At 48.8% G+C, this 26687-nt stretch overlaps 1 protein-coding gene across 1 annotated transcript in view; it reads left to right on the top strand.

Moving 5' to 3' along the window:
- The window catches only part of RABL6 (RAB, member RAS oncogene family like 6), a 61758-nt gene extending 35833 nt beyond the window's left edge, over positions 1 to 25925 (top strand). Inside the window, exons 9-15 of the mRNA XM_082492633.1 lie at positions 4759 to 5117; positions 7376 to 7541; positions 18158 to 18376; positions 19047 to 19395; positions 21234 to 21405; positions 23178 to 23227; positions 23840 to 25925. Coding sequence (XP_082348759.1) covers positions 4759 to 5117; positions 7376 to 7541; positions 18158 to 18376; positions 19047 to 19395; positions 21234 to 21405; positions 23178 to 23227; positions 23840 to 24043 — 1519 coding nt within the window. The 3' untranslated portion in view covers positions 24044 to 25925. The remainder of the gene's footprint in view (positions 1 to 4758; positions 5118 to 7375; positions 7542 to 18157; positions 18377 to 19046; positions 19396 to 21233; positions 21406 to 23177; positions 23228 to 23839) is intronic.
- The last annotated feature ends 762 nt before the right edge of the window (positions 25926 to 26687 follow it).

Below are 26687 nucleotides of genomic sequence, written 5' to 3'. Positions count from 1 at the left end.
GCAGATCAGGAGCCAGGGCGATGGGCCTCTAGGTCAAGTTTTTTTGTGTATGGCTGCAGTAAGAATTAACTGCAGCTGACCCTATCGTCATCTCCCTTGCTAGAGAAGTGGAGAACACGGAGGGTGTCCGGTATGTTGTGGAAGGGGGGGTTAACTGCACCCATTTTGGGTTAAGTGGAAAACCAGAGGAGCTCTTGGGGACGGGCTGTAGTCTCCCAGGTCTGGGCAGCGGGATTCAACCCCGCTGGGCAATCGGTTTCGCAATCAGGGATTGAGCTTAGGGGTTAGGAATCGGGTTCAGTACTTTTAATGAGCCCAAAACAAACATGTGAAAATCTTAACCCTCAATAACCCCAGTTAAATTGATGTCACACGGCCTATTAATCCTCATTTTCACAATTAATAAAATAACCCAAAGCATTTCTTGCCACATGAAATACATTTGAAAAATTGATCACAGCACGTTGGAACCAGGAGCCAAAAAGCTCCAGGCGGCTCCCATCTTCAATAGAAAATGAACATGAGCGCTGACAATTTTAGGAACTATGAGGCCAACGAGCCCTTTTGTGCTTTTTTTTTTTGTTTGCTCTGGGAGCAGAGCAACAGTAACCTCAGGCCCTGATGAATTTTTGTTCCCGTAGAGCATATTCATCTTTAAAATTGCATAAAAGTCTCCTCTCATGAGCAGGTCCAGCTGATAGTGACTTATTCAGGGGTTTTGAGGATGTGGACTTGTTATTCGGTCTGAAATGGAAGGATTGAAAGGCAAACAAGGAGCCCACGTGGGTGAGGACAGATAACCCACCTGGACTTGCGTGGCACCTTTGCTGTGTCTAAATGCCAACGAGAACAAGTGTACTCAGGTCACAGCATGATTTCGTCTTGTGCGTTAACGAGACCTGGGTTGCTACACCTAGGGTGGGCACGAAGCTGCTTGCTTCACAGGAAGATTTTTGTGCGCGTCCTTTTGTGAAGGACTGGCAAAATGATAGAACAAGGAACACAGTGGCCAGCTTGTATATAGAATATGAGAAAAAAACAGACACGTGGCAGGTTTGGCCTGGTGTGTTCCCAAAACAGCCACGCTTGTGCCTCTGAAGAGTGCGCGTAAAGCCAGAGAAAGCATTCATGCATTATGTAGTATTTTTGAAGTGTGGAGGATGCTTAGACACCTCCACCCTGGAAATTACTGAGAGCTTGCTGGCAGCGTTTCCATGTATGCTGTTTTTCCACCCACCTCCTTCACGGAAGAAGATATGAATATGAAAACTCAGCAGAGCTGGTTTGTGCAGCCCCTGTAAAACCAGTATCAGACCATCCTTATTTCCCCGGTGTTATGGCACGCAGCGCAGCCATAACAGATGAGGATGGTGACATGAAGCACACGTGCCGCAGCTCTCGTGGTGCTGTGCCGGGGTAAGAGCCTGTGTCGTGCTGTCCCCAAATAACCATTGTATCTTTCTAGTAAAAATAACTTGTTCTTAATGCCCTTCGCATAATGTAGGTGAGCAAGGCACAGGAGCAGGTGCAGAAGAAGCCTGCATGTGTGTTACTCTCCAGACTGGCTGAGCTGGAGGGAAGGATGACACTCTTTATACTTCAGTTATGTAGCATTTTTTTCCCTCCAGCTCTTAAAATTCATGTGTTTCTGCAGGAGAAACAGGTGGTAGTCGCAGCCTTCCCTCCCTCTGGAGCTGGCTGCTTGCCCAGAACAAAGCAGGTTGTTTCCAAAACAGGCAGCTTTGGTCCTACATAATACAGTAAATCTTCAAATACCCTGATATTGTGGAGAGTGTCCTGTGCTTTGTTGGGTCCAGCTTTAAGTACTCTTTGAGCTTCATATTCTGTGTCCTAAAATGGCTATATACGTACTGTGTCTGTACTTCATACAGGATCCTTGTTCCTTAGTCTTCAGCGTACAATCGTCTTATCCTACCTGAATCACCCAGTTGCCTTGATGGTGGGACCCAGCATCCCGATCGGAGACTCGGACGTTGTTCGGTTCTGTTTTCCTGTAGCGTTGGTGATTTAGGTGTTCACATAAGCAGCCGGAGAGCTCAGCTCAGCCAGGAGAGCGAGCGGTGCTGGCATCAGTATCTTGGACGCTGGACGCGGCAGTGACCAAGCTTGCGGACCTTCCAGCCAGGCTCGCTGTTGCTATAAACAGGAACAGGGGGGGCATGTAGATCAGCTGGGATTAATCTCTCTTCACAGTCGGGAAGCAGGAGTCTTTAGCCCTGAGTAGGGGCTGGGAGGAGGACGGGTGAGTACCACAAAGCAGAGCTATTCAGCCGTCCTCCCTTTGGCTCGCCAGGAGCCCCGAATCAAAGCTCGGAGGGGAGGGATGACAGAATTTAGCACTCAGTGCTTCTGGCATGGATCTGCGGAGCCGCACGCCCTGTGCAGGCAGGTCTCGTGGACGGCTTTTCAGGCCACAGCAATTCACATGGCTTTGTGGATTCGGAGCATTCGCTTTGTTGGACAAGGGCTGAATTGCAGGTACCCTTGGTTTATCTTTCCCTCACCACGGACGCTGTGCATAGTCTGCCTTGAGGGATGCTCAGTGGCACGTACGGTGAACCCCTCCTCAAGAACGGAGTGATGTGCTATTGCTCGGCCCTGCAGCGCAGTGACAGAGATGCATTGAAAATACACTGTTCTGTTTTTGCGGTGCATGTGATGCATTGTGCACCTTCCAAACAAACCTGATGCAGTCTCCATAGAGCTCCGTACAAGAGTTAAACTCCTTTATGTTTTCTCTTTGGCGCATGACAAATCACGCATCGTTTTCAGGGGGATGTGTTGTCGCACAGCTCACCCCAGTTGCTAGTTCCCTGGGAGGGAGGATGCTGGAACGGATACTCTGTCGCCTGCTCTCATCTCAGCTCTGCCGGGAGCTGGTTTTGTTGTAGCCGGTCTGCTAGGTGGAATAAGCACATGTAAGCCTTGCCCCAGATCCCGGTAGAAGCATCAGTGAGGCTACCACAGCGTGGCGCTAATTTAGGTGCCCTGACAGCAGTCCTGGGGGACACGCAGTGGACGGCCGTGTGACAACCAGGCTCTTTTTCTGCTCCTCCCAGGCAGCGTTGCGATTGCAGCCTTTAGTCCGGTATTCTGGAGTGAGTGAGGCGAGTCTTTCCTAGCCTTGGAGCAGGAACACTTGTTTCCTAGCCCTTGAGCAGATGGCTATTTCCTTTTTACTGTTGAATTTCTTCCTATATCTGTTATTCAGGATCATCCAGTTCTTTCTGTATCTTGTCCCTGTCTTCCTCTCTGCCGATGCTGCCTCCCAACTTGCAACCTCATGAGCATTTCCCTGGTCTCTGTGCCGCTTCACTGAAGTGCGGAAATACATCTCAAGGCTAATCCTTGAGGAACTCTACCAAGGATTTCCCTCCTAGCTAATACTCCTTTTTAGTGCTACCCTTTTTCTCCACTTCAGCCAGTTCCTTAGTTAGGAAGGTCTCTCGGGGTTCCAGTTCAAGTAACAGCTTCCTGGGGATGTTGTTCTCTAGGGCTCCAGACACTGCTGGTCTCAAAGTATGTTAGTTTGTTCCTTAAAAGTATATCAGGTTGCTGCTTAAATAGGAAATGATATCTCAAGGGGATTTAGAGTCTTTTAGCCCCTGCTGTTTGCTTTCTGCTTAGCAGTCATTCCAGCGAAGGTGTCTGTCTGGCTCAAGTCCCTGAAGGACGAGGTCGTGTTCTGTATGAGAGAAGAGTCTCTGTTTCGACATACTCATTGCCTGGAGCACAACTGAGTCTGTCTTGCGGAAGAACTTGAACCCAGAGCCTCTGTGCTCTGGGGTCATTAGGCTTGATGAAACGAGAGGCGAGACCATGATGCGCTAGATTTTATACATGATACTTCACTTTGGGCGTCCTCTTGATATCTTGTCAGATGTGCGGCAGGTAGCAGATCTTCTTTTGAGACCATTGCGTGGTGAAAGCCTGGCTTTCTGTTAGTGTTTCTTTGCGTACAGCTTGTGAAAAGACTGCTGACCAAACAGGCTGCAGAAGGAGGCTGCCGCAGGACCAGGCTCGGTTGCCTTTTCGTAAAGGTTAGAGCGTTTCGCCCTCTCTAGCGGTACAGGCTTTATTGCTCTTCTAGTCAGGAATCCAGCCAGGACCACAGTTTGCTTCAGAGCTTCTGCTGCTTGGCTCCGCTGCCTCCCACACAGAGGGGGAGTGTGTGCAGGGGGAGAGACTGACTGTGTATCTGCACATTGCAAGAAGGATAATTGCAGTCAGTCCTCTGTGAGCCCTCTGGATAGCTCTTCTCTTTTGACGCTCAAGGATTCTCCTCGCAAATCCATTCTTGGCTGAAAAAAGAGGTTTTTATAGCATTGAGTTTTCCTGAACACTCTGATCTCTTCTGCAGAATCTAAAAATGTGCCATTCCTGTAGCACTTACTCCCTTAGAGACATATGTCCAAGAACTGCCTTAAGGTTGTGTTTCAAGCCCTGGCATGTTGTTATAGTCTGTCTATCCAGGGAGTTCCCAGCAGCATTGCAAATGTAGGTTTCGTCCTGCAGTGCAGAGCAGGTTGGGATTCTCCACACCTCAATGCAGACCGGGTGAGCTTAGCTCACATGGGTGAAGCACATTTATTGTGGCCCAGGGAGTTGCAGCATCACCGAAAGCAGCCCTGTACCCTCCCAGCTCAGCGCACAGCCAAAGCAGCCCTGCATCGTGCTCAGTGCTCTGTTGAACATGTTTTCTCCGTTCCTTATATTTGCAATTTATCTTCCCTGCAGCTTCCTTGAAATGATGGAAGCCCGAAGTCGAGGACACACATCACCGCTAACAACTAATGGGCAAAGCCCTTCCTCTGGCTCCCAGTCACCCATCGTACCTCCGAGCTCCACATCGACAGGCAGCTCCAGCCCCGGCACCCCACAGCCGCCGCAGCCGCTTTCCACAAGCTCCACCATCTCTCCTGAACCCCCTCCATCTTTTTCACCAGTGCCTGCACCCGAGGCCCAGCAGCCGCACGCGCCTCCGCCGGCTACAGCCTCCCCAGCACCTCCGGCTGCAGTCCCGCCGCCGAAGCGCAGCATTATTTCACGTCTGTTTGGGACGTCTCCTGCATCAGAGCCCTCTCCTCCCCAGCCAGGTAGGTGCTGGAGTGCAGTGTCTAGGCAGGCTGTTTCTCTATTTTCCTTTCATTTTTTCCCCGCGAGAGGCTGAGCAGATAGGTGTCTGAAGAAGACAGGCCCTGTGTGTGCGCCGCGCGTGTCTAAGGAGAGCTGCGCTGTCGCTCTCCTGATCGGCGTTTTGGTTTGTCTCTGTGCTGGGCTTGGATGGGGACCGTGTCCAGCCGGCTGCGTGGTGGCCATAGCATGCTTCAGGAGGAAGGTACTGAACACACAGGGGACACTAATAAAATAACTGTCAGTGTCTTACCAGGAGCACATATGCCTCTTGAATAGCAAGAAAAATTGTTAGAGAAGCTATTTGAAGCTCTGCCTTCACAAAAGTCTGGCAGCTCAAAGGGGCTCCTGTGTGTTAACAGAGAAGAGCGGAGTGCTGGTTTTAAAGGTTATTCAGCCAGAAATGATCACGTAAGTCCAGGCTCTGCAGCGGATTCCCCTCCGGGGAAATATGCTCCTTCAGAGATGGTCAGAGGAGGAGGGCAGCCCGCTTTGACTTCTTCCTTAGCGCAAGTACACAATGGAGCAGAGTAGAGCGACGTTTGGTCCAAACGCCTGCCGGACGAAGTTGCAGGGCAGAGGCATCGAGGGTTTTGTTGCATGCACTTTTGCTGATCTGGACCTTAATTTGCTTGTCACATTCGCTTTGTTTGCGAAGCTAAGTGGAGCTGCAGAGCTGGCACTGCCTAAAAATCATTAGTGTGACATGGTTTGAATCATCCTTTGGAAATACCTTCCCTCTCAAACTGTCAGTCCCTGGAGCTCACAGTACTCTTGAGACACCCACAGAAAGAAAGGAGGAGGTGCTGGGAACACGGTTTGCAATTTCAGATGTTGAAATCTTTCAGTTTTAGATCTGCACACAATGTTCTGCATCCTGAATCTGTTACCAGGTATGACACAGTACACCCATTTCGGTTTGTTGGTGACTCTTCCTACCCAGAAACAAACAAACAAAGAGGAGCAAATGTTAGAAATCCCTTGTCAATAAAAAAACCCTTTGTCATATTGATATGTAGAAAAAAGACATGTGGTCTACTACCAGTGTTACAATCTTTGGATCTTTGGGGTTTGTTTTTTTTCTTTTTCTTCTTTTTTTTTTTTTTCTTTACATCTATCATTTAGCTTGAGAACTGTTTTAGCCTTGTGGCCTGCAGTCTTGGTATCTCAAGGGTGCTTTTTAGGAGGGTTGCAAAAAGCAGCTAGGAAAAGCTGATCTGGCAGTGTTATTAAGTTTATGTAGTGTGCCAAGGGTCTGCACCTCTACTGGAACATACCTAGGGACTAGCTGATTGGAAAGCAGTGAAAAATCACTGTCACAAAGTTATACTTGTTTTTTTTATGGGAGCTGCTATTTAAGCTTTCCCTTGAAGTCTTGCAGTAGTAATTCTTCTGGTTGTGTTTTTTCTTACACCAATGCTACTCTATGGCATTAATAATAGTGTTATTTGCATGCAAAAGTGATCTGAAAACTGTACTAGTAGAGCAAAATCTAGAAAAAAAATATACAGATCTTGTTCACCCAAAAGAAAAGAACCTAGATGTGAAGTGCAGTCTGGGCAGAAGAAAAAGATTGAATATTGCAAATTTTGAAAAGGTTAATTGCGTTAGACTTCTTGGTTATGCTAATTTCATGAGATTTCATCCTGATACCTTGAAGATGGCTAACAGTGTCTCTGCAAATAAGCTATATTAAAGCGAATCTCTGATAAAGTGAATCTCTATTTGCAATAGCTCTTGAGCTTTTGGTTACACAGGGCATCTAAAAGCACAGTGTGAGAAACCCTGCCTTTGACAGTTAGAGTTGAAAAAAGCAAGAGGAGGTGTGTGAGTGAACTGAACAGTCTGGAAAAGGTAAGAGAATAATGAAGGGACCTTACACAGGAGCGATGCACACAGCATAGATATAAAAAAAAATCTGTCTGTGGTATAGTCAGTCGTAGCATTCACTGTAGAGCGGGTAGCTAGAGAGTTTTTCAGACTATTTAAGAGCCTGGGTCAACCTGGAGCATTTTAAACCACGGCGGCTGCATGTGGTCTGTGAGTGCAAGATCCTGGACAGATTTGAGTATCCTGTTCATAACCTTCTTCTTCCCTTGCTGGGTAGCCGAGGTCCTGCTTCGTGGCTGCTCTCACCCTGGGCAAGATAGATCTCTAAAAAGTGAATTTCTCTCTTGCTTGTGGTGAACCCTGTGTTTTACAAGTACTGTTGCTAATGCAGATCCTGCTGCCGCCACTCCTCCTCCCCACCCTGAAGCCCCTGCAAAAGTACAGAGCGTGGAGGACTTCGTTCCTGATGACAGCCTGGACCATAGCTTTCTAGAAGACTCAGCCCCACAGAAGGACAAAGGGAAACCGCAGACTAAACACCGTGTCGATAGTGAAAGGTAAGGAGAGGAGGATGGAGGGAGGGTGAGACAGGGACATATCGGGATGTGCAGCCTGAAGGATGAGTCAGGCCTGGCCAACCTGTTGCGACTGTTCAGAAAGTGATTGCAGAGCAATTAGCTGCCCCTAAGCCTTTCTGGCTGTGGTGTGGTCAGTCGTAGCGTTCACTGTCTCCCGTTTAATGATACACACCACACCCTGGGAATGAGGAACAGCAGTAAAAGCTCGTTATCTCCTTCCTGGTCTTGCTGTTTTGCTTTCATGCTCAGTGTTAAGTCACTGGATTGCTTTGGGTCAGGAAGGGATTTCCTTTCTGGCCAAATATGCTGAAACATTTGAGGTATTTTCCTTCTGGAACACAGTGCACTTTGCAGCGATGCTTTGTTTTGCCTAATGAATACGTTCCTGCTGCAGAGGCCCAAAGCACGACCGAGTTGCTTCGTGGCCTGGTACAGCCAATCCTGAGGCATTATAAAGCGGTTTGTGTTTGCTGGAGGGCACTGGGGCGCACTCCATGGCTCGATGGGCTTCTGGAAGGAAGGATGGAGAGGGTCGTGCTCTCTTGGGAGTGTCATTGGATGCTTGTCTGCAGATTCCAGAAAAATCTTAACGGGTGCTTCTCTTTTTCTCTGTCCATTTCAAATGTTCCTTCCTGGCATTTTCTCTCTAAATTGGAGAGAGATGGATTTGATGGGTGGACTGTTTGGCAGATAAGGAATTAGCTGGATGGTAACATCCAGAGAGTAGTGGTCAATGGCTGAATGTCCAGATGGACATCAGTGACGAGTGGCATCCTTCAGGGGTCCATGTTGAGACCAGTACTGTTCAATATCTTTGTCAACGATATAGAGAGTGCAGTGGAGTGCATCCTCAGCACATTTGCACATGACACCAAGCTGAATGGTGTGGTTGACATGCCTGAGGGACAGGATGCCATCCAGAGGGACCTGGACAGGCTTGAGAAGTGGGCCCATGTGAACGTCATGGAGTTCAACAAGGTCAAGTGCAGGGTCCTGCACCTGGGTTGGGGCAAACCCTGGTATCAATACAGGCTGGGGGGTGAAGGGATGGAGAGCAGCCCTGCTGAGAAGGACTTGGGGTGTACTGGTGGATGAAATGCTGGACATGAGCCAGCAACGTGTGCTGGCAGCCCAGAAAGCAAACTGCATCCCGGGCTGCATCCCCAGCAGCGTGGCCAGCAGGGCGAGGGGGGGATTCTGCCCCTCTGCTGCGCTCTGGGGAGACCCCCCTGCGGTGCTGCCTCCAGCTCGGGGTGTCCCAACAGCAGAAGGACATAGACCTGGTGGAACGGGTCCCGAGGAGGCCATGGAGATGCTCCGGGGCTGGAGCCCCTCTGCTGTGACGACAGGCTGAGAGAGCTGGGGTTGTTCAACCTGGAGAAGAGAAGGCTCTGGGGAGACCTTAGAGCCCCTTCCAGTCCCTAAAGGGGGCTTATAAGAAAGATGGGGACAAACTTTTTAGCAGGGCCCTTTGCAATAGGACAAGGGGTACTGGCTTTAAACTAAAAGATGGTAGATTTAGACTGGATATAAGGGAGAAATTTTTTACAGTGAGGGTGATGAGACCCTGGCCCAGGTTGCCCAGAGAGGTGGGAGATGCCCCATTCCTGGAAGCATTCACAGTGAGGCTGCACGGGGCTCTGAGCAACCTGATCTAGTTGGAGATGTCCCTGCTCATGGCAGGTGGGTTGGACTAAATGACCTTTAAAGGTCCCTTCCAACCCAAACTATTCCAAGATTCTATAATTCTGTCCTCCAAATGGCAGAGAGCTGTGCTTATGCTGTAGGCTGGATTTTCTTTTTCTTTTTTTTTTCTTTTTCTTTTTTTTTCTTTTCCTGGCTTTGATGTTTTTTAACCAAAAAAAGGGAAAGGGAATTGTGTGTACTGAGCTGCTCAGACAGGAGGATGTGCAGCAAGCTGTCTGAAAGCAGACTGTCACTTAAGAGGTGGCCTAAGCATACACACAGGCTCTGCATCCCTCTGCTTAGAATAGTCCTTGCCTGCTGCCTCTTGTTATCAACACTGGATTAAGCAGGAGAGTAATTAAACGCTGATACAGCTCATCTGTGAATGTGGTGGATTCTGCATCTTTTGACATCTTTGTCGTGATTCAGTGTTCTCTAGTTCAACCACAACAACTTGAAATCAATGCTGTGTGTGAGGCTCGATGCCTGTCTAATGCAGGTCAGCCTGAATCATCATCCCTTGTGATGGCAGAACACGTGGATGTTTTATTAAAAAAAAAAAAAAAGAAAGAAAAAAAAAGTGGTGATTGCTAGATGCCTGCTGGCCTACAAAGTGTCTTGCTTGTGACTGTGGCTGAGCTGGGATATTTTTCTGTGTTTAACAAGGAAACGTCAGGAGAACCAAGCCTGACCTTCCTGGGGTTTGCTGAAGGACTGGGTCCTGGAGCGCCCTTAGAGCTCTTTCGCTGCAGTTCTTGCTGTGGGTAGGTGGCTGGATGTTTAACAAAGGCTTCTCTTCTCCAGGACCTCGGTCATTGGAAGCAGATAGGTGTTAAACTGTCCAAAAAGCCAAACATCTCAAACAGTGGTGCAAGAGCCCTGCTCCTTGGTTGTAGAGTTGTCACATTCTTGACTGCTATGGTTCCCTTCTGCGCTCTGTCCCCACTCTTGGTAGCCTTCCAATGCATATGAGCTGGTGGGGGCAGAAAGAGAGACACCTTTGGGCTTTCACAGAGCACAGAGAGGATACTTGTTCACAGCTTCATCCTTTGACGACAGCAGTAACCATCTGCAGTTAAACCAGCTCTGTTTCCCTAGGGAGAAGAACTTGCAGCACATCCCTGCAAATTCAGATGCTCATTATTTCTCTGCAGCTTGGCATCCATGTCTTGCTCTGGTTTCTTTTGTAGTTCACACAGTTTTCTCAGTGGTCTGGCAATTTTACCTTCTCTTTCTTGCCAAAAAGGGCCAACCACAATAAGCCAGATGCGCTGAAATTCGGAGATAGAGATGTGGTTCTGACTATCACCTGCAATAACTGATTTCCTTCAGGATGCCAATTACAACCCCATGATGCCCAGGAGCAAAGTAAGAGTTCTGTAAGCACCGTCCCTAATAATCTGCTTCTACTGCAGTGAGTAGGTTGTTGTAGTTGCAACAAAATCTACCACTGCAGAAATTTGTCTCTGACCTAAAGAACACAAAAGTTCAGTCAAACCTAATGGAGATTTTATTGGTTTTAAAAAAATGAAATACTGGAAGCTGTTTTCCTCTTGCATCTGAGTGAGGAACACAAAGCCTGAGAACATACTAGAGAGATGCGCTCAGCAGATATCTTATGCAGCTTGCCAGCATTTCTTCTGGGTGTGCTGTAGCCAAGTGTAAGCTGCGAATCTGAAGAGCCATTGAAGAAGTGGCAGAATAATGGGCTGTGTGTTGAGAATTTTGAAGTTACTTCTCTTACCCAAATCAGAGGGGTTGCCTGGCTGTCTGTAAGCAGTTAGCAGTCTTGCAGTCCGCTCATGTGCTCATGCCTTAGTGCATAGCGTGTTTCATGCATGAAGCAGAGGTGGTTACATTCACAGAGGCACAGAGTGGTTGGAAGACACCTCTGGAGGTCATCTGGTCCAGCCTCCCTGCCAACCAGGGCCACCCGGAGCCAGTTGCTCAGGACCACGTCCAGATGCCTTTTGAATATCTCCGTGAATTGTGACTCCACAACCTCTCTGACAACCTACACCAGTGCTCAGTCACCCTCACAGTGGAAAAAGTGTTTCCTGAGGTTTATAGGGAACGTGTTACAGTTTGTGCCTGTTGCCTCTTGTCCTGTCGCTCCATCTTCTTTGCACCCTCCTTCAGGTATTTAAATATGTTGATAAGGTCCCCCCAGGCCTTCTCAAGTGTATTGGGTTTGCGTGGTGAGGTTCTGGTAGCTGGGGGCCTACAGGGGCTTCTGTGAGAAGCTGCTAGAAGTTTTCCCCTATGTCGACAGAGGCAATGCCAGCCGGCTCCAAGATGGACATGCCGCTGGCCAAGGCTGAGCCTATCAGCAACAGTGGTAGTGCCTCTGTGATAACGTATGTCAGAAAGGGAAAAAAAATTTATAACTGCAGCAGAAGTGAAGAGTGAGAATATGTGAGAGGAATGATTGCAAATGCCCAGGTCAGTGAAGGAGGGGGAGGAGGTGCTCCAGATGCTGGAGCCAAGATTCCCCTGCAGCCCGTGGGGTAGACCGTGGTGAGGCAGGCTGTCCCCTTGCAGCCCATGGAGGGCCACGGTGGAGCAGATATCCACCTGCAGCCTGTGGGAGACCCCATGCCGGAGCAGGTCGATGCTGGAAGGAGGCTGTGACCCCGTGGGAAAGCCTGCACTGTAGCAGGCTCCTAGCAGGACCTGTGGACTCGTGGAGAGAGGAGCCCACACTGGAGCAGGTTTGCGGGCAGGACTTGTGATCCCACGGGGGACCCACACTGGAGCAGTCTGTTCCTGAAGCACTGCACCCTGTGGAAGGCACCCACGCTGCAGCAGTTTGTGAAGAGCTGCAGCCTGTGGGAAGGACTCATGTGGGAGAAGTTCATGGGGGACTGTCTCCCGTGGGAGGGACCCCACGCTGGAGCAGGGGAAGCGCATGAGGAGTCCTCCTCCTGAGGAGGATGGAGCGGCAGAAACAACGTGTGGTAAACTGGCCACAACCCCCATTCCCCATTCCCCTGTGCCACTGTGGAGGAGAAGGTAGAGAATTTGGGAATAAAGTTGAGCCCGGGAGGAAGGAGGGGTGGGGGGAAGGTGTTTTAAGATTTAGGTTTTATTTTCTCATTATCCTACTCTGATTTGATTGGTAATAAGTTAAATTCATTTTCCCCAAGTTGAGTCTGTTTTGCCCATGAGGGTAATTGGTGAATGATCTCTCCCTGTCCTTATCTCAACCCAGAAGCCTTTTGTTATATTTTCCCTCCTCTGTCTAGCTGAGGAGGGGAGTGGTAGAGCGGCTTTGGTGGGCACCTGGTGTCCAGCCAGGGTCAACCCACCACATCTAGGCTAAGCCATCCCTGCCCTCATGTGAGAGATGCTCCAGTCACTTAGTCATCTCTGTTGCCCTTCATTGGACTCTGTCCAGTATACCCATGTCTCTCTTGTACTGAGGAGCACCCAGACCTGGACACAGCACTCCAGGTGTGGCCTCACCAGTGCTGAGCAGAGGGGAAGGATCACCTCCCTCAACCTGCTGGCAATACTTTGCCTATTGCAGCCCAGGATACCATTAGTCTTCTTTGCCACAGAGGCACTTTCCTGATTGATGTTCAACATGGCATCCACCAGGACCCCCAGGCCCTCTTCTGCCAAGCTGCTTTCCAGCTGGGTGGCCCCCAGCATGTATCAATGCATGGGGCTGTTCCTCCCCAGGAGCAGGACTTTGCACTTCCCCATTTTGATCTTCAGGAGATTCCTGTCAGCCCATTTCTCCAGCCTGACGAGGTCCCTCTGGGTGACAACATGACCTGGGGCATTAGTCACTCCTCCCAGTTTGGTGTCATCTGCAAACTTGTTGAGGGTACACCCTGCCCCATCAGCCAGGTCATTAATAAAGATAATAAACAGGACTGGGCTCCGTACTGATCACTGGGGTACACCGCTAGTTACTGGCCTCCAACTGGACTTTGTGCCACTGATCACCACCCTCTGGGCCTGGCCATTCAGGCAGTTTTCAGTCCACCTCACTGTCTGCTCATCCAGCCTGTACATCAACAGCTTCCTTACAAGGATCTTATGGGAGACAGTGTCAAAGACCTTACTGAAGTCCAGGTACCACTGCTCTCCCATCATCTCCCAGGCCAGTTATTGCATCATAGACTTCTATCGAGTTGATCAAGCGTGACTTGCCCTTGGTAAATTCATGCAGACTACTCCTGATGATTTTCTTGTCATTCATGTGCCTGGAAATAGTTTGCAGGATTAGCTGCTCCATCACCTTCTCAGGGATCAAGATGAGGCTGACCGGGCTGTAGTTCTCTGGGTCCTCTTCTTGACCTTCTTGAGCGGCATTTGCTTTCCTCTTCAGGAAAGTCTTCAAGCACTTCTCCTGGTCACCATGATTGATCAAAGTTTATCAAGAGTGGCCCTGCAGTGGTAATCTGCCAGCTCCCTCAGCACTCGTGGGTGCATCGCATCAGGGTCCATGGACTTCTGTATGTCCAGTTTTGCTTTATCCAGGATCCCTGACCTGATCCTCTTCCACCAAGGGTTCATCTTCCTTGCTCCACATCATCCCCCTGATCTCTGGGACCTAGGATTCCTGAAGACTGGTCTTGCTAGTAAAGACAGAGGCAAAGACGGCATTCAGTACTTCAGCCTTTTCCATGGCCTGTGTAACCAGGCCCCCCTTCTCATTGAGCAGTGTGCCCACATTTTCCTTAGTCTTCCTTTTGTCACCTATGTGCTTATAGAAGCCCTTCTTGTTGTCCTTGACATCCCTGGCCAGATTCAGTTCCCTGTGGGCTTTTGCTTTCCTGATTTCATCCCTGGATGCTCAGATGATGTCTCTGTATTCCTCCCAGGTAGCCTGTCCTTGCATCCATCCCCTGTACGCTTCCTTTTTGTGTTTGAGTTTGTCCAGGAGCCCCTTGTTCATTCATGCAGGCTTCCTAGCATTTTTGCCTGACTCCTTAAACGTTGGGATGGACCGCCGTTGAGCTTGGAGGAGGTGATCCTTGAATATTAACCAGCTTTCTTGGGCCCGTCTTCCCTCCAGGGCCTCATCTCACAGGACTCTTCCAGCCAAATCTTTGAAGAGGCCAAAGTCTGCTCTCCTGAAGTCCAGCTTGCTTTTTACCCTCCTCCCTGCCCTCAGGATCCTGAACTCCACCAAGGCTGCCTTTGACCTTCCCCTTCCCAATGTGGGGCTTCCTCATTTTTTGTGGGTGTGAGGTCCAGCAGAGCACCTCTCCTCGTTGGCTCCTCTGTCACTCGGAGGAGGAATTTATCATCAATGCACTCCAGGAACCTCCTGGATTGCTTATGTCCTGCTGTCTTGTCCCTGCAGCAGATATGAGGGTGGTTGAAGACCATAAGGACCAGGGCCTGCGAACATGAGGCTCCTCCTGTCTTTTTAGAGAGGGCCTGATCCGCTTGTTCTTTCTGGTCAGGCAGCCTGTAGCAGACACCCACAGTAGCGTCACCGTTACCTGTCATCTCTTGAATCCTCACCCATAAGCTCTCAGTTGGCTCCTCATCCATCCCCAGGCAGAGCTCCATGCGCTCCAGCTGCTCTCTCGCAGAGGGGACGACTCCTCAGGGAAGTGGGGAAGGTCTTATGTGGTTGGAAGTTGGATGTTATGCCGTGTGACTGAGCTGCTTCCTGAACTCGGGGCTGTGTTTGCTTCCATTTGTAAGAACTTGTTTGCTTTTCTGAGCTTCAGAAAGAGGTGGTAAAGTCTGGTATTTCTTGTCCGTTTTGTTGACGCAGGGAATTAGTGTGAACTTCTCCCATTCCCTACTCCATAACATCTCTAAACAATGGAGCAAGAGCTGACGCGGAGCGGTAATGTTAGAAAAAAACACTTTTTTTTCTTAAGTGTGCTAGCAGTGAGGAATGAGCTCACGCCTGCGGAACAAGGCTGCTCTTGCCCAAAGATCAGACAGCTGCTGAGACTTTCAGCACTTGCTGACGTCTCTTGGTGTTGCTATAGCTAAACTCCAGCCCAGATCTACGGAGATTAACGGAGTCCTGGGTTTTGTTTAATGGTGTGTTATGGTTCTCTAGCTTGCAATAAAGAGAACTCCCAAAATCGGTTTCTTTACCAGTTAATTAGGAAGGCAGTTCAATCTCCCAATTTGCTCTTTCAGAACTTAATTTGCTGCTCTTTAGCCTCATGCCCTGAGCCCGTGTGTATGTGACTGCACTGGAGGAGCTAATCTGGCTCCAGATAGTCTCCCCTCTTCCCTCCCGCTGGGTCAGGCTGGCCTGGGTCCACGGGTGGGCTGTACGTGTCTGAAAGTGAGTTAATGCTGTACCTAACAGTATTCCTGATCTGTCTTCTCAGCACCACTAGATATTTATCTTAAACATCGATTAGATTTCCTTGTCCTTACATCTGAAGGGCTTTGAACTGGTTCTTTGCTTTTATGGCATCTGTTATTTATATAGTGGTACTCAGCTGCGCTAGACCAAGTGAGGGAAGCTGAGGACACTGGTTCACGCTAGAAGACCCTCATCTCCTAGAACGTAGTCACGCAGGCTCATCCTGCGGCCTGTGATTCCCTCAACTTACCTGCCTTATTAGAGTTTGGGTTTTTCCTCTTTCTCTAGCCCCAAAAACTGATGTGGCAAGAGGATCCTGCTGGCTGCCTGCAGGGCTGTCTCCTCTGGCCACACGGCAGGGCTGGTGGAACACGGTCAATACCGGTTGGAGACCGTGGGCTGCTCAGATTGCACCGGGATTTGTTTTGTCACCAGCAGCTGTTCTGCGTACGCAACGGAGGGCTCACTGAGGAAACCCCGACGTGCTCTTTGATCAGTAGCTCAGACGCAGACCTCGGTGAGTGTAGTCGTTTTTGGTGGGTACCTGTGCCTGCAAACACGTTGGCTCAACACTAACGCAGGCTTGGCAGCACGTCAAGTGTTGGAGAGAGTGGTGCAATGTGCTTGGTTTCGCGTGCTCTGAATTCCTTCCAGCTGGAACCTCAGGACCACAAGCTGATACTAATTTTGCGTTGTCAGACCGTGTTTACACTGCAGCAGTGATTTTCCTGACGTATATTCACTCCATTGCTTTGCTCTTAAGCTGTCGCTCAATGATTTGTGCGGCAGTTATAGATGGAGGCCGTGTACTCACTGCAAAAGGAGATGACCCACTTTGTGCGGGTGTGTGTACACACGTGGATGGTCTGTTTGGGCTGGGAATGCTTTAAAGGCTGCAAGTCTCGTATGGATAGGAGGACAGTGGCAGCAATCTCTGAAGAGTCCCCATGCTTAATAGAGCAGTGATGCGTTAAAGAAATGCAGTGTCACTACTTCAGAATAATATCCTGCCATTTTTAGGATGTAACTCCATTTTCTTTTCAGCACATTTCAAGAGGAAACCCTGCCAGTGCTTTGCAGACCTCAGAAATTGCTCACTTGTAATTCCTCCAGCCTTGGAGGCTGTTTTGGGCACCGGTTTTCTTCTCCTTTATGTGAGACTGGCCGTGTGCCTCCCTTCTGGCTCGGTATGAGAGCAGCAGTGTTAATGATGAAGGGGCTCTTCAACAGCCTGCTTCTGCTTAGCTGGGAGCTGCACTGTGAGTCCGGAAAGCAGAGGGATCCACACCAAAAGCAGAAGGAGGGAGTGGATGTCAGCCCTGATCTTAGCGCTCTAACCCAGACAAGCATTGATTGTAGTTGCTCCCAATGTGCTGCACCGGTTGTGATAAGTGTGGTGGCCCATATCTCACAAATAACTGCATTATCTGTTGGCAGATGTGTTAATTTTTTAAAACTAACTTGTAGACCAGTAACTAGCCATAAGAAGAGACAGAGCGAATAGTACGTTCAGCCTTGGCATTTCCCATCCCATCAGCACACCATCCTCCAATGTCTCTTCCAGTGCTGGCCGTGTGCTAGGGACTGAGAACACCACCTTCTTCCAGATTAAAGATTTTCGGGTTTTGTGATTCCTTTTATGCCTCTAAAATCTAATCTGCTTCAAGCTGTAATCATTTTTTGTCTCTGCGTAAAAATGAAGGCTGCGTTTGTACAATCCATATCGAGTCATTAAAAGGACAGTGACTATTATGTATGGTGGACTATTATCTGGAAGGAACTGGGTATCTGTTGCAGATATAGCATAGAGAATGAGGAAAGGTAATGTTCATCAGCTGAGACTGGGGAAAATATCTATATTCCTGACATGAGCAAATCCTTCAGAAAGTATTAAAATTGTTGAGTCCTGAGGACATTCAGACAAGAATCCTCAGCTGGTAATTTCAGCTGCAAAGCTCTCTATCAAGATGCCTCTGAACACGTAACTGTGTTACATCCAGGGAGCCTGACAGACTCCGAGCTCTAAAAGGGTGTCCTTAGGTTAATTTAATTTGGGGAATGTTAAAGCATGGCTGTGGTGTCTGGGTAGCTGCCTGCTTCAGGGAGCACCAGAGAAACAGAAATAATTCCAGGAAGCTAATAGCTGTAAGTGAATTCCCATAGTAGTGGCAGTATATGATCAGGTTTAATTACAGGATGTGGGGATTAAGGCAGGCGGTCCCCACGATTTACTTGGCTGATCCTTGCATGTTGGACCAGAGATGTTCTGATAGAGCCGAAGCAATAGGCTGCTCTGTAGCACTGAGGCTCACCTTTTCCAAGCCACTTATTTTCAGCTTGAGCGGTAACAGCCACTCTGTGACACATCTTTTTGTGGCCCGTTTTGTACAGGGCTTGTGCCAGTCCTGCAGCCCCCGGGTCCAGCCTGGCCGGGGCAGCGGCTGGGCAGTGTGCAGGGGGGGAGGCTGGCGGTGCAGCTGCCTGGGCTGACAGACGTTGGCCCTGAAGTTGGCTAGAAAAGGCAGGCGAGCGGCAGTCTGCTTTCAAGGGGAGGTATGTCTGTCCTAGCACGTCCTGGGGGTGCTGTGTCTGATCATTGTCTGTTTTGCAGCGATGGAGAGGCGCCCGGGGGAAACCCCATGGTGGCAGGTTTCCAAGATGACCTGGATCTGGATGACAAAATCCCCAGTAGATCTATGCCGGCAGCAGAGCGGGTGCCCAGCAAGAACGTCACCCTCTCCAGCGAGGAGGAGGAAGAGGAAGAGGTGAAGGACTCCAAGGTCGTACTCATACCTGATGCTGACATCAACACGGAGCAGGAAAAAAAAAGGTACGAAGCACAGCCTGAAGTATGGGGTTGTGCTGGCAAACTTGGGCCCCTCCTCGGTCCTGCCGCTGACTTCTGCGCGGCCTCTGGGAAATTCTGGTGTCTCTATCAGGCTGTTCCTCAAGCTGTATGCTGGGGCTGTATTTACTTTAGGTGTGACTGCTTTATGCAGTGTTTTCTGCACTGCGTGTAGGCAGCCTTTGAGCACTGTGCTCCTGTGGTCACTGGTATGTTTCTGTTTGAGAATCACCCAGCCTTTTTCTCAAGTTTGAACAAGAAACTGTAACTGAGCACCCGAGCATCTGTTCATAGCGATGTGAGGACAGAGGTGTCGAGTCTTGTGGTGAAGGGAGTGGAAGTCATTCACCACACCCTGTGCTGGAGAACAATCAACTGGATCATGTTTTCCATGGACCACATCCTGTGGGTGATAGTCAGGCATCGCCTGCCGGCACAGGCACCTGTGCATCAGCATCCTCAGGGACATGAGGGTGGTCTCCAGCCTCTGAGTGGTATGTGTTTGAGCACACGCTCCCCCCAGGATGAGCTACCTCTCCTGTTGAGATGCACGTTGCAGCCCTTGAGGCAGGCTCAGCTATTAACTGACATTTGTGCTTTGTTTCACAGAGTGGGAGTGTGGACAGGCTCTGACAGTTTGTTTTTTTCTTCTCAGGTCTTCCAGAAATTCTCTGAAACCACAGAGTGAAGCAGTTTTGACCAAAGCAACTGACCTGAAGCCTCCTGACAGTTTACCTCCATGTTCTGGGTCTGAAAGAAACAGTAGCAGCAAGCTCAACACTAGCCTGCCAGCTGCTGCTGCCACCACCCCAGCAGCAGTCCAGGCCCCAAAGACCACTTCCCAAAGCAAAGGACATGCTCTCAAGCAGAAAGTGGTCAAAGAGGAAAAGCCTGAGGAGTCTGACAGTGATCAAGAGGGACCAATAGCTACTCAGATGCTCTCATTTGTTATGGATGACCCAGACTTCGAAAGTGAGGATTCTGACAGCCAGAAGAAGAAAATGGTAAATAGCATGCATGAATCGCTGTGCGCTGCTGCGAAGCTGAGCTTGAAGTGTTGAGGCATCTCACTGAGCAGAGCTTTCATCTGCTCTCCCATCTCGCAGCGGCAGTCGCAGCAAATCGGGTGCTAAGCTACCTGAAGAGATTGATATAAGCACAAACCCACTAATGCTCTGGTTGTTGAAGCCACATGGCAACAAGATTTGTGCTTATGGGTTTTAATGTGCTCTTTATTCTCAGCAAGTCCAAAGTATGGTCAGTCCAGCAGTGTGGAAGGTATGAAATACGAAGCTAATGGTTTTTCACCCAAAGTTTAACACATAGAAGTGTGTGCATGGCTGAAAGAGAGAACAAGTGAGCTCCCTACAGTCAATCCAGCAATGAAAAGGCCATAACAAAATTTGCTTGGCAAAGCTCCTTACTGAAGTAGGAAAATCTGCTGGAGAAGGACTTTCTGGTATAGCCAGGTTAGACATTAGTCTCTGTGACACTGAGCCAGGGCAGCTGCGCGGTGCTGCCTGCAGGTGTCTGCTCAAACACAGGGCGCAGCAGGAGTCCCCTCTGCACCCGTTGTGTATTAAAGATGGAGAGAACACAGGCGTCTTCTCTGGGCTGGTGGGAACTTGCTGCTGTGGCTCTAGGTATCCCTGACTTCGATGATCTGCACTCGCAGCCAGCAGAGCCGTCTCTAGAAACTGCTAACCGTGATTTGGGATGGGCAGTTGTTGTTCAGCGGTACTCCCGGTGTCTGGGTTAGCCGGTGTTCAGGAGCGGTTTATGTGTTTGCATCATTCCAGAATCCTGCAGAAAGGACGGTTGTCCCAGTTTCATTGACCTTGCCTATGTGTCGTGCTGTTTATTAAGGAATTTTCCATTCGTTTAGCAGTTTCAGTACCTGCTTTTCCTGGCACTTTAATATGAAAGCAAAAGTATTTGCAGCAAATTTACTTCTCTTAGCATGCAATGGTGAGAAATGGGATTTGTGAGGGAGTTTGCCGTTGCGAGAGTGTCAGGGATATGCCCCACAGCTTGTGAGTGCTTTCCAAGTCCAAGGTTTACGAGTCAGACAAAGCAGTAAGAACACCACCATTAGCAAGGAGGAGGGAGGCATTGCCTACGTCAGCAGCAGAGGCCATGTTTGGTCAGCATGGAGGATATAAAGAAGGGGTGGTTAACGAATTCCGAAGAGGATCAGTTGGCAGGTATCAGAAGATGATTAAACTGCATTTCCATTGCCATCACGCAGAGACAGAGGAGTTTGGCGTGATATCTGGTCTCTGCGGCATCCTGGTTTTTAGCTCACACTGAAAGGGCAAATTTACCCTAGGACGGCATTCCCTTTTGGCTCGATGAAGGGAGTTATTCTGCACACACAGACCGCTTCCTCGGCCCTGCTGCACGTTGCCTCTGGTACCCCCCAGAGCTACGCAAGGAAAAGGTTTTGTCTGTCAGGTCTGGAGGTGTTGTCAACCTATTAGATTTGATTTTCCCCAAAACAGAGGTGCCTCTCTAGGGCAGTTAGAGGCTGATGCTGTCAAGCTAACACGGTTGTAGGTCTCGTTTAATCCCTTTACATCAGAAATTTGATTTTGGTAGCACAAATGTTAAGTTATCAGGGCGCGTTTTCCAGTACTGATGCTACCGAGACGTTTTAGCAAGGCAAGAAATAGATAGAGCTTATAAGATGAAGGGCATTGATTTCCAGGCAATAACAGCTCAGTTCATCTACCATTGCCTCCCCTCCTCCCCACCTGCTGGCATCTGACGTCTTTGTATATGAGATGCTTAGAGATTTTGGTTGAAAGATTTGTCTGTGTTTTCTGCCTTTTCTTGTCTCTAGGATGAATTCCCAGTCCGGGAAGATCTCTCTGAAATATCTGATGACGATACCTCGTTGGCAAAGCCACCCCAGCCTGTGAAATCAACAGTGCACTCCTTTAAACTGAAAAATGACTCAGATCTCTTTGGTTTGGGTTTGGAAGAAACTGGTCCCAAGGAGAGCAGTGAGGAAGGTAAAGGAATCGGCAGACTCTTGCTGATTTTGTTTGTAAGGCATCTGTTTTTTCCAAAATGGTTCCAGGGTGTTAGCAAACCAATTTGCACTAAATAAAATACCCTGTAACTTCATGCAGTGCCCTGTGTGAGTCTTTAATGTGGTTTAACATGGCATAAATAACTTTCTTTAAGTTTTTTCCCATGGGGAGGGGGGGGAACTGGGGTTGTCCGTGGCATCAGCCGTGTATTATTTCTGTCCTAGCTGGAAGCAGGAGCACATCTTTCACAGGCTGCTTCTGTATAATGCTCCCTGCTTAGCCTTGTACGCCTGGGATGTGGTGCTCAGCATTGCGGTGTCCACCCCCTCAAGAATTTGGATCAATTTGAGCAAAATACTCTGGCATACCCTGTCAGTTTGCTCTTCTATTTTGAGGAAGGGTGGGGTGGGGTTCTGATCACAACCTAAGCGTTCCTCGGGCTTTTTTTTTTTTATTCCCATCCCTTGAGGGAACAAACATTACTCGCACAAATAATTTCTGCTGTCTTGGCATTACTGCAAAGCAACTTCCTATAGATCTGCCCCTGATGTCACCACGAAAGATGAGAAGTTAAAGACTTAAGGGGAGAAAAAGCTGTAAGCAGCACCAGAGAGCGATCTCTTTGAATAGCTATTCCAAAAGTGTTCCAAGGTGTCACAGGCTGTGATAGCTTCATCAGCTTGTCGCTTTGAGTTGCTGAACAGCACAGCTTGAAATAGCTAGTAGTGCATCTGCAGAGGCCCGGGTCAATAATTTAACTTCAGTTTAGCATCTTTAATAATTCAGCGTGGGCTTCTCCTATCTTCTCTTTCTGGGATAAATATAAAAATGTGTTTTGGTAGCCAGTCAGCTGGAGCTTGACCAGCAAGTAGACTTCTCCATGGCTGACTTGTATTTACAGATCAACCAAGGAAAAGAATGTGTAGGTACGACTGGTAATCAAATACCACACATGAAACGCGGTGCAGTTCTAAACCCTCCTCTGAAACAGCCAAGTATCTACTCTTCTGTTCAAGGAGTCTTTGTGCAAAGGCAGGGGATGTTCAGCAGTCTAATTAGCAGCCAAGTCATCAACCACAAGAACCTGAGACAAATGATTTGACAGCGATGGACTCTGGGACTCATTCGATAGCGTGAAAGCAGCCACCCCTGTAGAGCAGGGCTGCAGCGCTGACGCTTTGGCCTCGTGTTGTTATAATTTCCATACACAGTTTGAACAACGGTGCGTGCTAACCTGCTAGGGTGCTCCCATCTGCCGGCACCGTGTCCTCAATGGTCCTTCCATTACTGCCTTGACCCACGGAAGCACAGACCGTGCCTGGTGGAATTTCTAGCTGCCTTCAAATATTTAGTGGTCGGAGGGAAATTGTTCCCAGAAGCTCTTTTTCGGTTCTGGAAATAATAATCTGGTCCCCAATTTGCCCTTTGGACCAGTTTGTAGAGCTGGTCTCTGTGTTTGTTTCTTAGTAGCTGTGATCCAGTGAGCATCCAGGTCAGTGGATGTTCACAGAATAACGTAAATAATACAATGCTTATGATTCAACTAGATGTATCTGGTTAAACTAGGGTGTGACTGCGGGCGCCTGTGTTGGTTTCTAAAGGGACACAGTTTGTCCTGAGGAATCGGGATTGTCTTTGCACGTGGCTCCAGGATGGGGCATTTTGTTCTCAGAAATTGGGGCAGGGCAGAATTGCATCTCTCACAGTTTAAATTGATTAAAAACAATGTTGGGGTTTTTTTGTTTGAACAGATAAACAACCTTCTAAGGAGAAGAAGAAGAAGAAAAAGAAAAGCAAAGAGGTACTATTTAATTCCTCAGAGATGATTTGCCATATTATCTACCAGCCAAGGAGAGGGGCAGCCTTCTACAGCATGCTCTGTGTACCCGGTGGACTTCCTTCCACTCTCCCATCCTACAGCCGGATCTGTGCCTCCCAGGCTCTGCACACCACTGACCTCTTGCAGCTTAAAACCAAGCTTTTAGTTGAATTTTGAAAAAGCAGTGTGTGAGTTTGTAAAAAATAGGATTAAATAGAGCAGTGCATCTCTGCTGGGCTGAGTCTGTTGATAGCACCATGACTTTTTCCAAGTGTGTCCCCGACAGACCCAATCTGAGAGGCAGTGAGGGAAGTCTGCAGGAGGCTTTGTCTTTGACATTTCTGCCTGTCCAATACTGTGCTATTGTCAGGCGCAAACTGCCTGACAGACCACTGCTACATATAAACCAGATGGTCTTGCTTCTCTTCTGTCCAAACTCGCAGAAGGGTCTTCTGGAATTAACTCCAAGGCAGCCGTGGTAGTAGATGCCTCACCCTTAGTCAGGTTCCCATCAGAGCCAAGTTTCAGGGCGATGTATGCTGGGTTACTGGCATGCTCAAAGGATTTACTAATCAACATTTTCTCATTTTGCAGGAAGAGGAGAAGTCTGTGAAAAAGAAGAGCAAACACAAGAAGAGCAAAGAGAAGGAAGAGAGCAAAGAGGAGAAAGAGAAAAAGAAAAAGAAAAAGAAGAGCAAGGAGAAAAACAGTGAGATAGATGAACTCGAGGCTTTTCTTGGAGGAGGAGGAGCCAGCGTGAGCAAGCCACGAGGAGGTGGGGACTATGAGGAGCTGTAGGCTGGCTGCATGTACGCGCAGCGGACTCTTCTATCGTGGCTGTCTCCATCTTTTCTTACGAGTCACACCAGGACAGGTGCAGATGTGTAAAGCCTTGGCCATTTGCCGTGTATTCTCTCAAAACAGAGCTGGCAAAACAAAAGCTTTACATCTATGTGTGCTGTTCTGGTGCATTCGTTACACAAAGAAAATCCAGCTGAGATGTACTTGAGTAAGGGGAAGGTTCAGGGCAGGGTGTGGGAGGCGAAGGGGACCTGCCTCCTGCTCCGTCCCTGCTATATTCCACTCCTGCACACCTGAAATTCCTGTCTTGTTAAGAGGAGTGCAACAAAACATGCCGCATGAACGCATCGTGCTCGCCTGTCTCAAATCTTTAACTTTTTATCCTTCCTATTTTTTTAATGAGAAAGGTGGTATTGGCCATTGCTCCACCCAGCAGTTGATGAGCTTTAAATCGAGCAGATCATGCTATGGTACAGCTCTCTATAACAGCAGCCGCAGGGCCAGAGTGAGAGAGAGTGCGTGTGATTTCGGATTCCTTTGAATGGGACCTTTCTGCACAGCAGCTTAATTAGCACTCACTGGTGCTGCTGTTGGAATTCATGAAGCCCCATTGATTTCCGTGGCCCCAGTGTCTCAGACACTACACGTAAGCTGCTATGCAGTTTGGGAAAACAATGCAAAGTGCAAAGCTAACCTGAAAAAGAGAGAAAAATCTGTGCTTTTCTGCATTTCCCACCCTTGAATTTACATATACTAGAATCCCCTCCCTTCAGTACCTCTCAGGGACATGACTCTCATGTGGGAATGAAGATATCCAGAGCTTCAGAACTGTCTACAGGGAAGTGTTAGCATGGCAAGGCATTTGCTTCTCAGGCATTTTACAGTCACGCTGTGAACCGTGGGGCTGCCTCTCTGCACTGAGAGGGACAACCACAGTAGCTCAGACAGCATCCTCCCTGCTCCAGCTTCTGTCGACACTGCAGCTGCGTTTACTGGGCCGGGCCGCCCAGCAGCCAACGTGCTGCCTTTCCCTCCCCAAGTGGAGAGCCTCCTCCTATCCCATGAGTTCGGGGAGCCTTTTAAGTTTCACTTTGAACTTAGACTGGTGGATTGGTGCCTGCTCAGCAGCGGTGGTTGCCATTGGGTGGGCGCTACAGGCCAGCCCTTCGCGCTTGCCCGTGTCTCAATGAGCAGCCCCTGTGGTTGGTGGAGCTTTGTTAAGTTCTCCGTACCCGCTTCTATTTTGGTTCTGGTGTCCTTTTCGCAGTTCAGACAGTGAAGCTCCTTCAAGGACCTGTGCATTACATTGCCCAGTTGCTTGCAGGTTGATTTGAGGTTTGGTTTTGTTCTCCCTCTCCCCTTTTTGTTGTAAAAGGTCAACCATGAAATCCAAACTGGGGTTTCCTTCTACAGCCCTATATAGCAAAGCGTTCTTTTGATCTGTTATCCACTCCAGAGCTGTCTAGAACAGCAGGCAGTTACCTGCTCCATTTTTCTTTTTCTTTTCCCCAACCTCCACAATACACCTGTAACTGTTTTCCTACAAAACTGTTTATTTTGCTGCATGAGCAGGACATTGTTCAGGTCTGTTTGCCATTAGCATTTGCCTACTTCTCTGAGCATTACTACATTTCACGTGACGCTGTAGGGAAATTGCATGGGACAGTTCAAACTTTGCACGTCTGGGGAGGAAAATGTGGATTGGGACGCAACCAGTTTGCGGCCTCTCTTGCGAAAAGGCAGGCGGGCGTCCGAGCTTCAGCTGGCTGCGTTCCTGAAAGCGCTTCTGTTCTGTGAAGATTTTGGGTCATGTTCCATTTTGCATCGAAAAAACCTGGTACAATCCATTCTGACTATAAAGCTCTGTTGTACAACTGCCTCTGCACGTCTTCTTCTCCACCACAAGCGTGTGTCTGCCTGGGCTCGGGAGCTGCGTGTCCCTCCAGGACTGTTTCACAGAAGGGCATCGTCCCGCTTGCCCCTTCCTCATACTGCTGCATTCTCACACTTCATGGAATGGGGCATGAAATTAAAAATCGTTCACCAAAAAAAAAAAAAAAAAACCAAAAAAAAAAAACCAAAAGCTGAACGTAAAAGAGCGTAAAACCCATGAGTTCTTTCCCCAAAACTCTGTCCTGAGAGCTGTTTCACGCAGCGTAAGGGAAAGCGTTTTTGTTCGGCTTTGCTTCCTTGCGAGCGCGGCTCTTGGTTAGCAGAAGGCTGTACAGGCGCCGAGTCCCCTGGAAACACTGATGTTGGCATTGGTTTGTCTTTCACCTGGGCCAGATTTGACCACCGTAGGAGCCTTTACACTCCCTGCGGCTCGTGTTCCTTGTCAGTTCAAGGAGCTGAGACAAAAACAAGCAAAGATGAGTCACTGTGTTCCAAAATACTCCTTTGAAAGAGAAAAGCAGATGCGGGAGCTCTCTTTACTTACGCTAGAGCCCCAGGAGGGTGCGGGGCACATTTTGGCTTTGGCAGCCAGGCCAGAGAGATCCCACCCAGTGCGGGAAGCGGGGGCATAGAAGGGAATAGCAGGAAAAAGGCGCTTTTTAGACATCGGCTTCTCTGTTTTTCAGGGAGTGCTGAACTGGTTAGGGCTGCAGCATGAGGTGTAATCCAGCGCTGGCAAATGTGAGTG

Source organism: Vanellus vanellus (assembly GCF_965231255.1).
Source record: "Vanellus vanellus genome assembly, chromosome: 18".
NCBI lineage: Eukaryota > Metazoa > Chordata > Aves > Charadriiformes > Charadriidae > Vanellus > Vanellus vanellus.
This window is presented reverse-complemented; position numbering and strand designations above follow the sequence as displayed.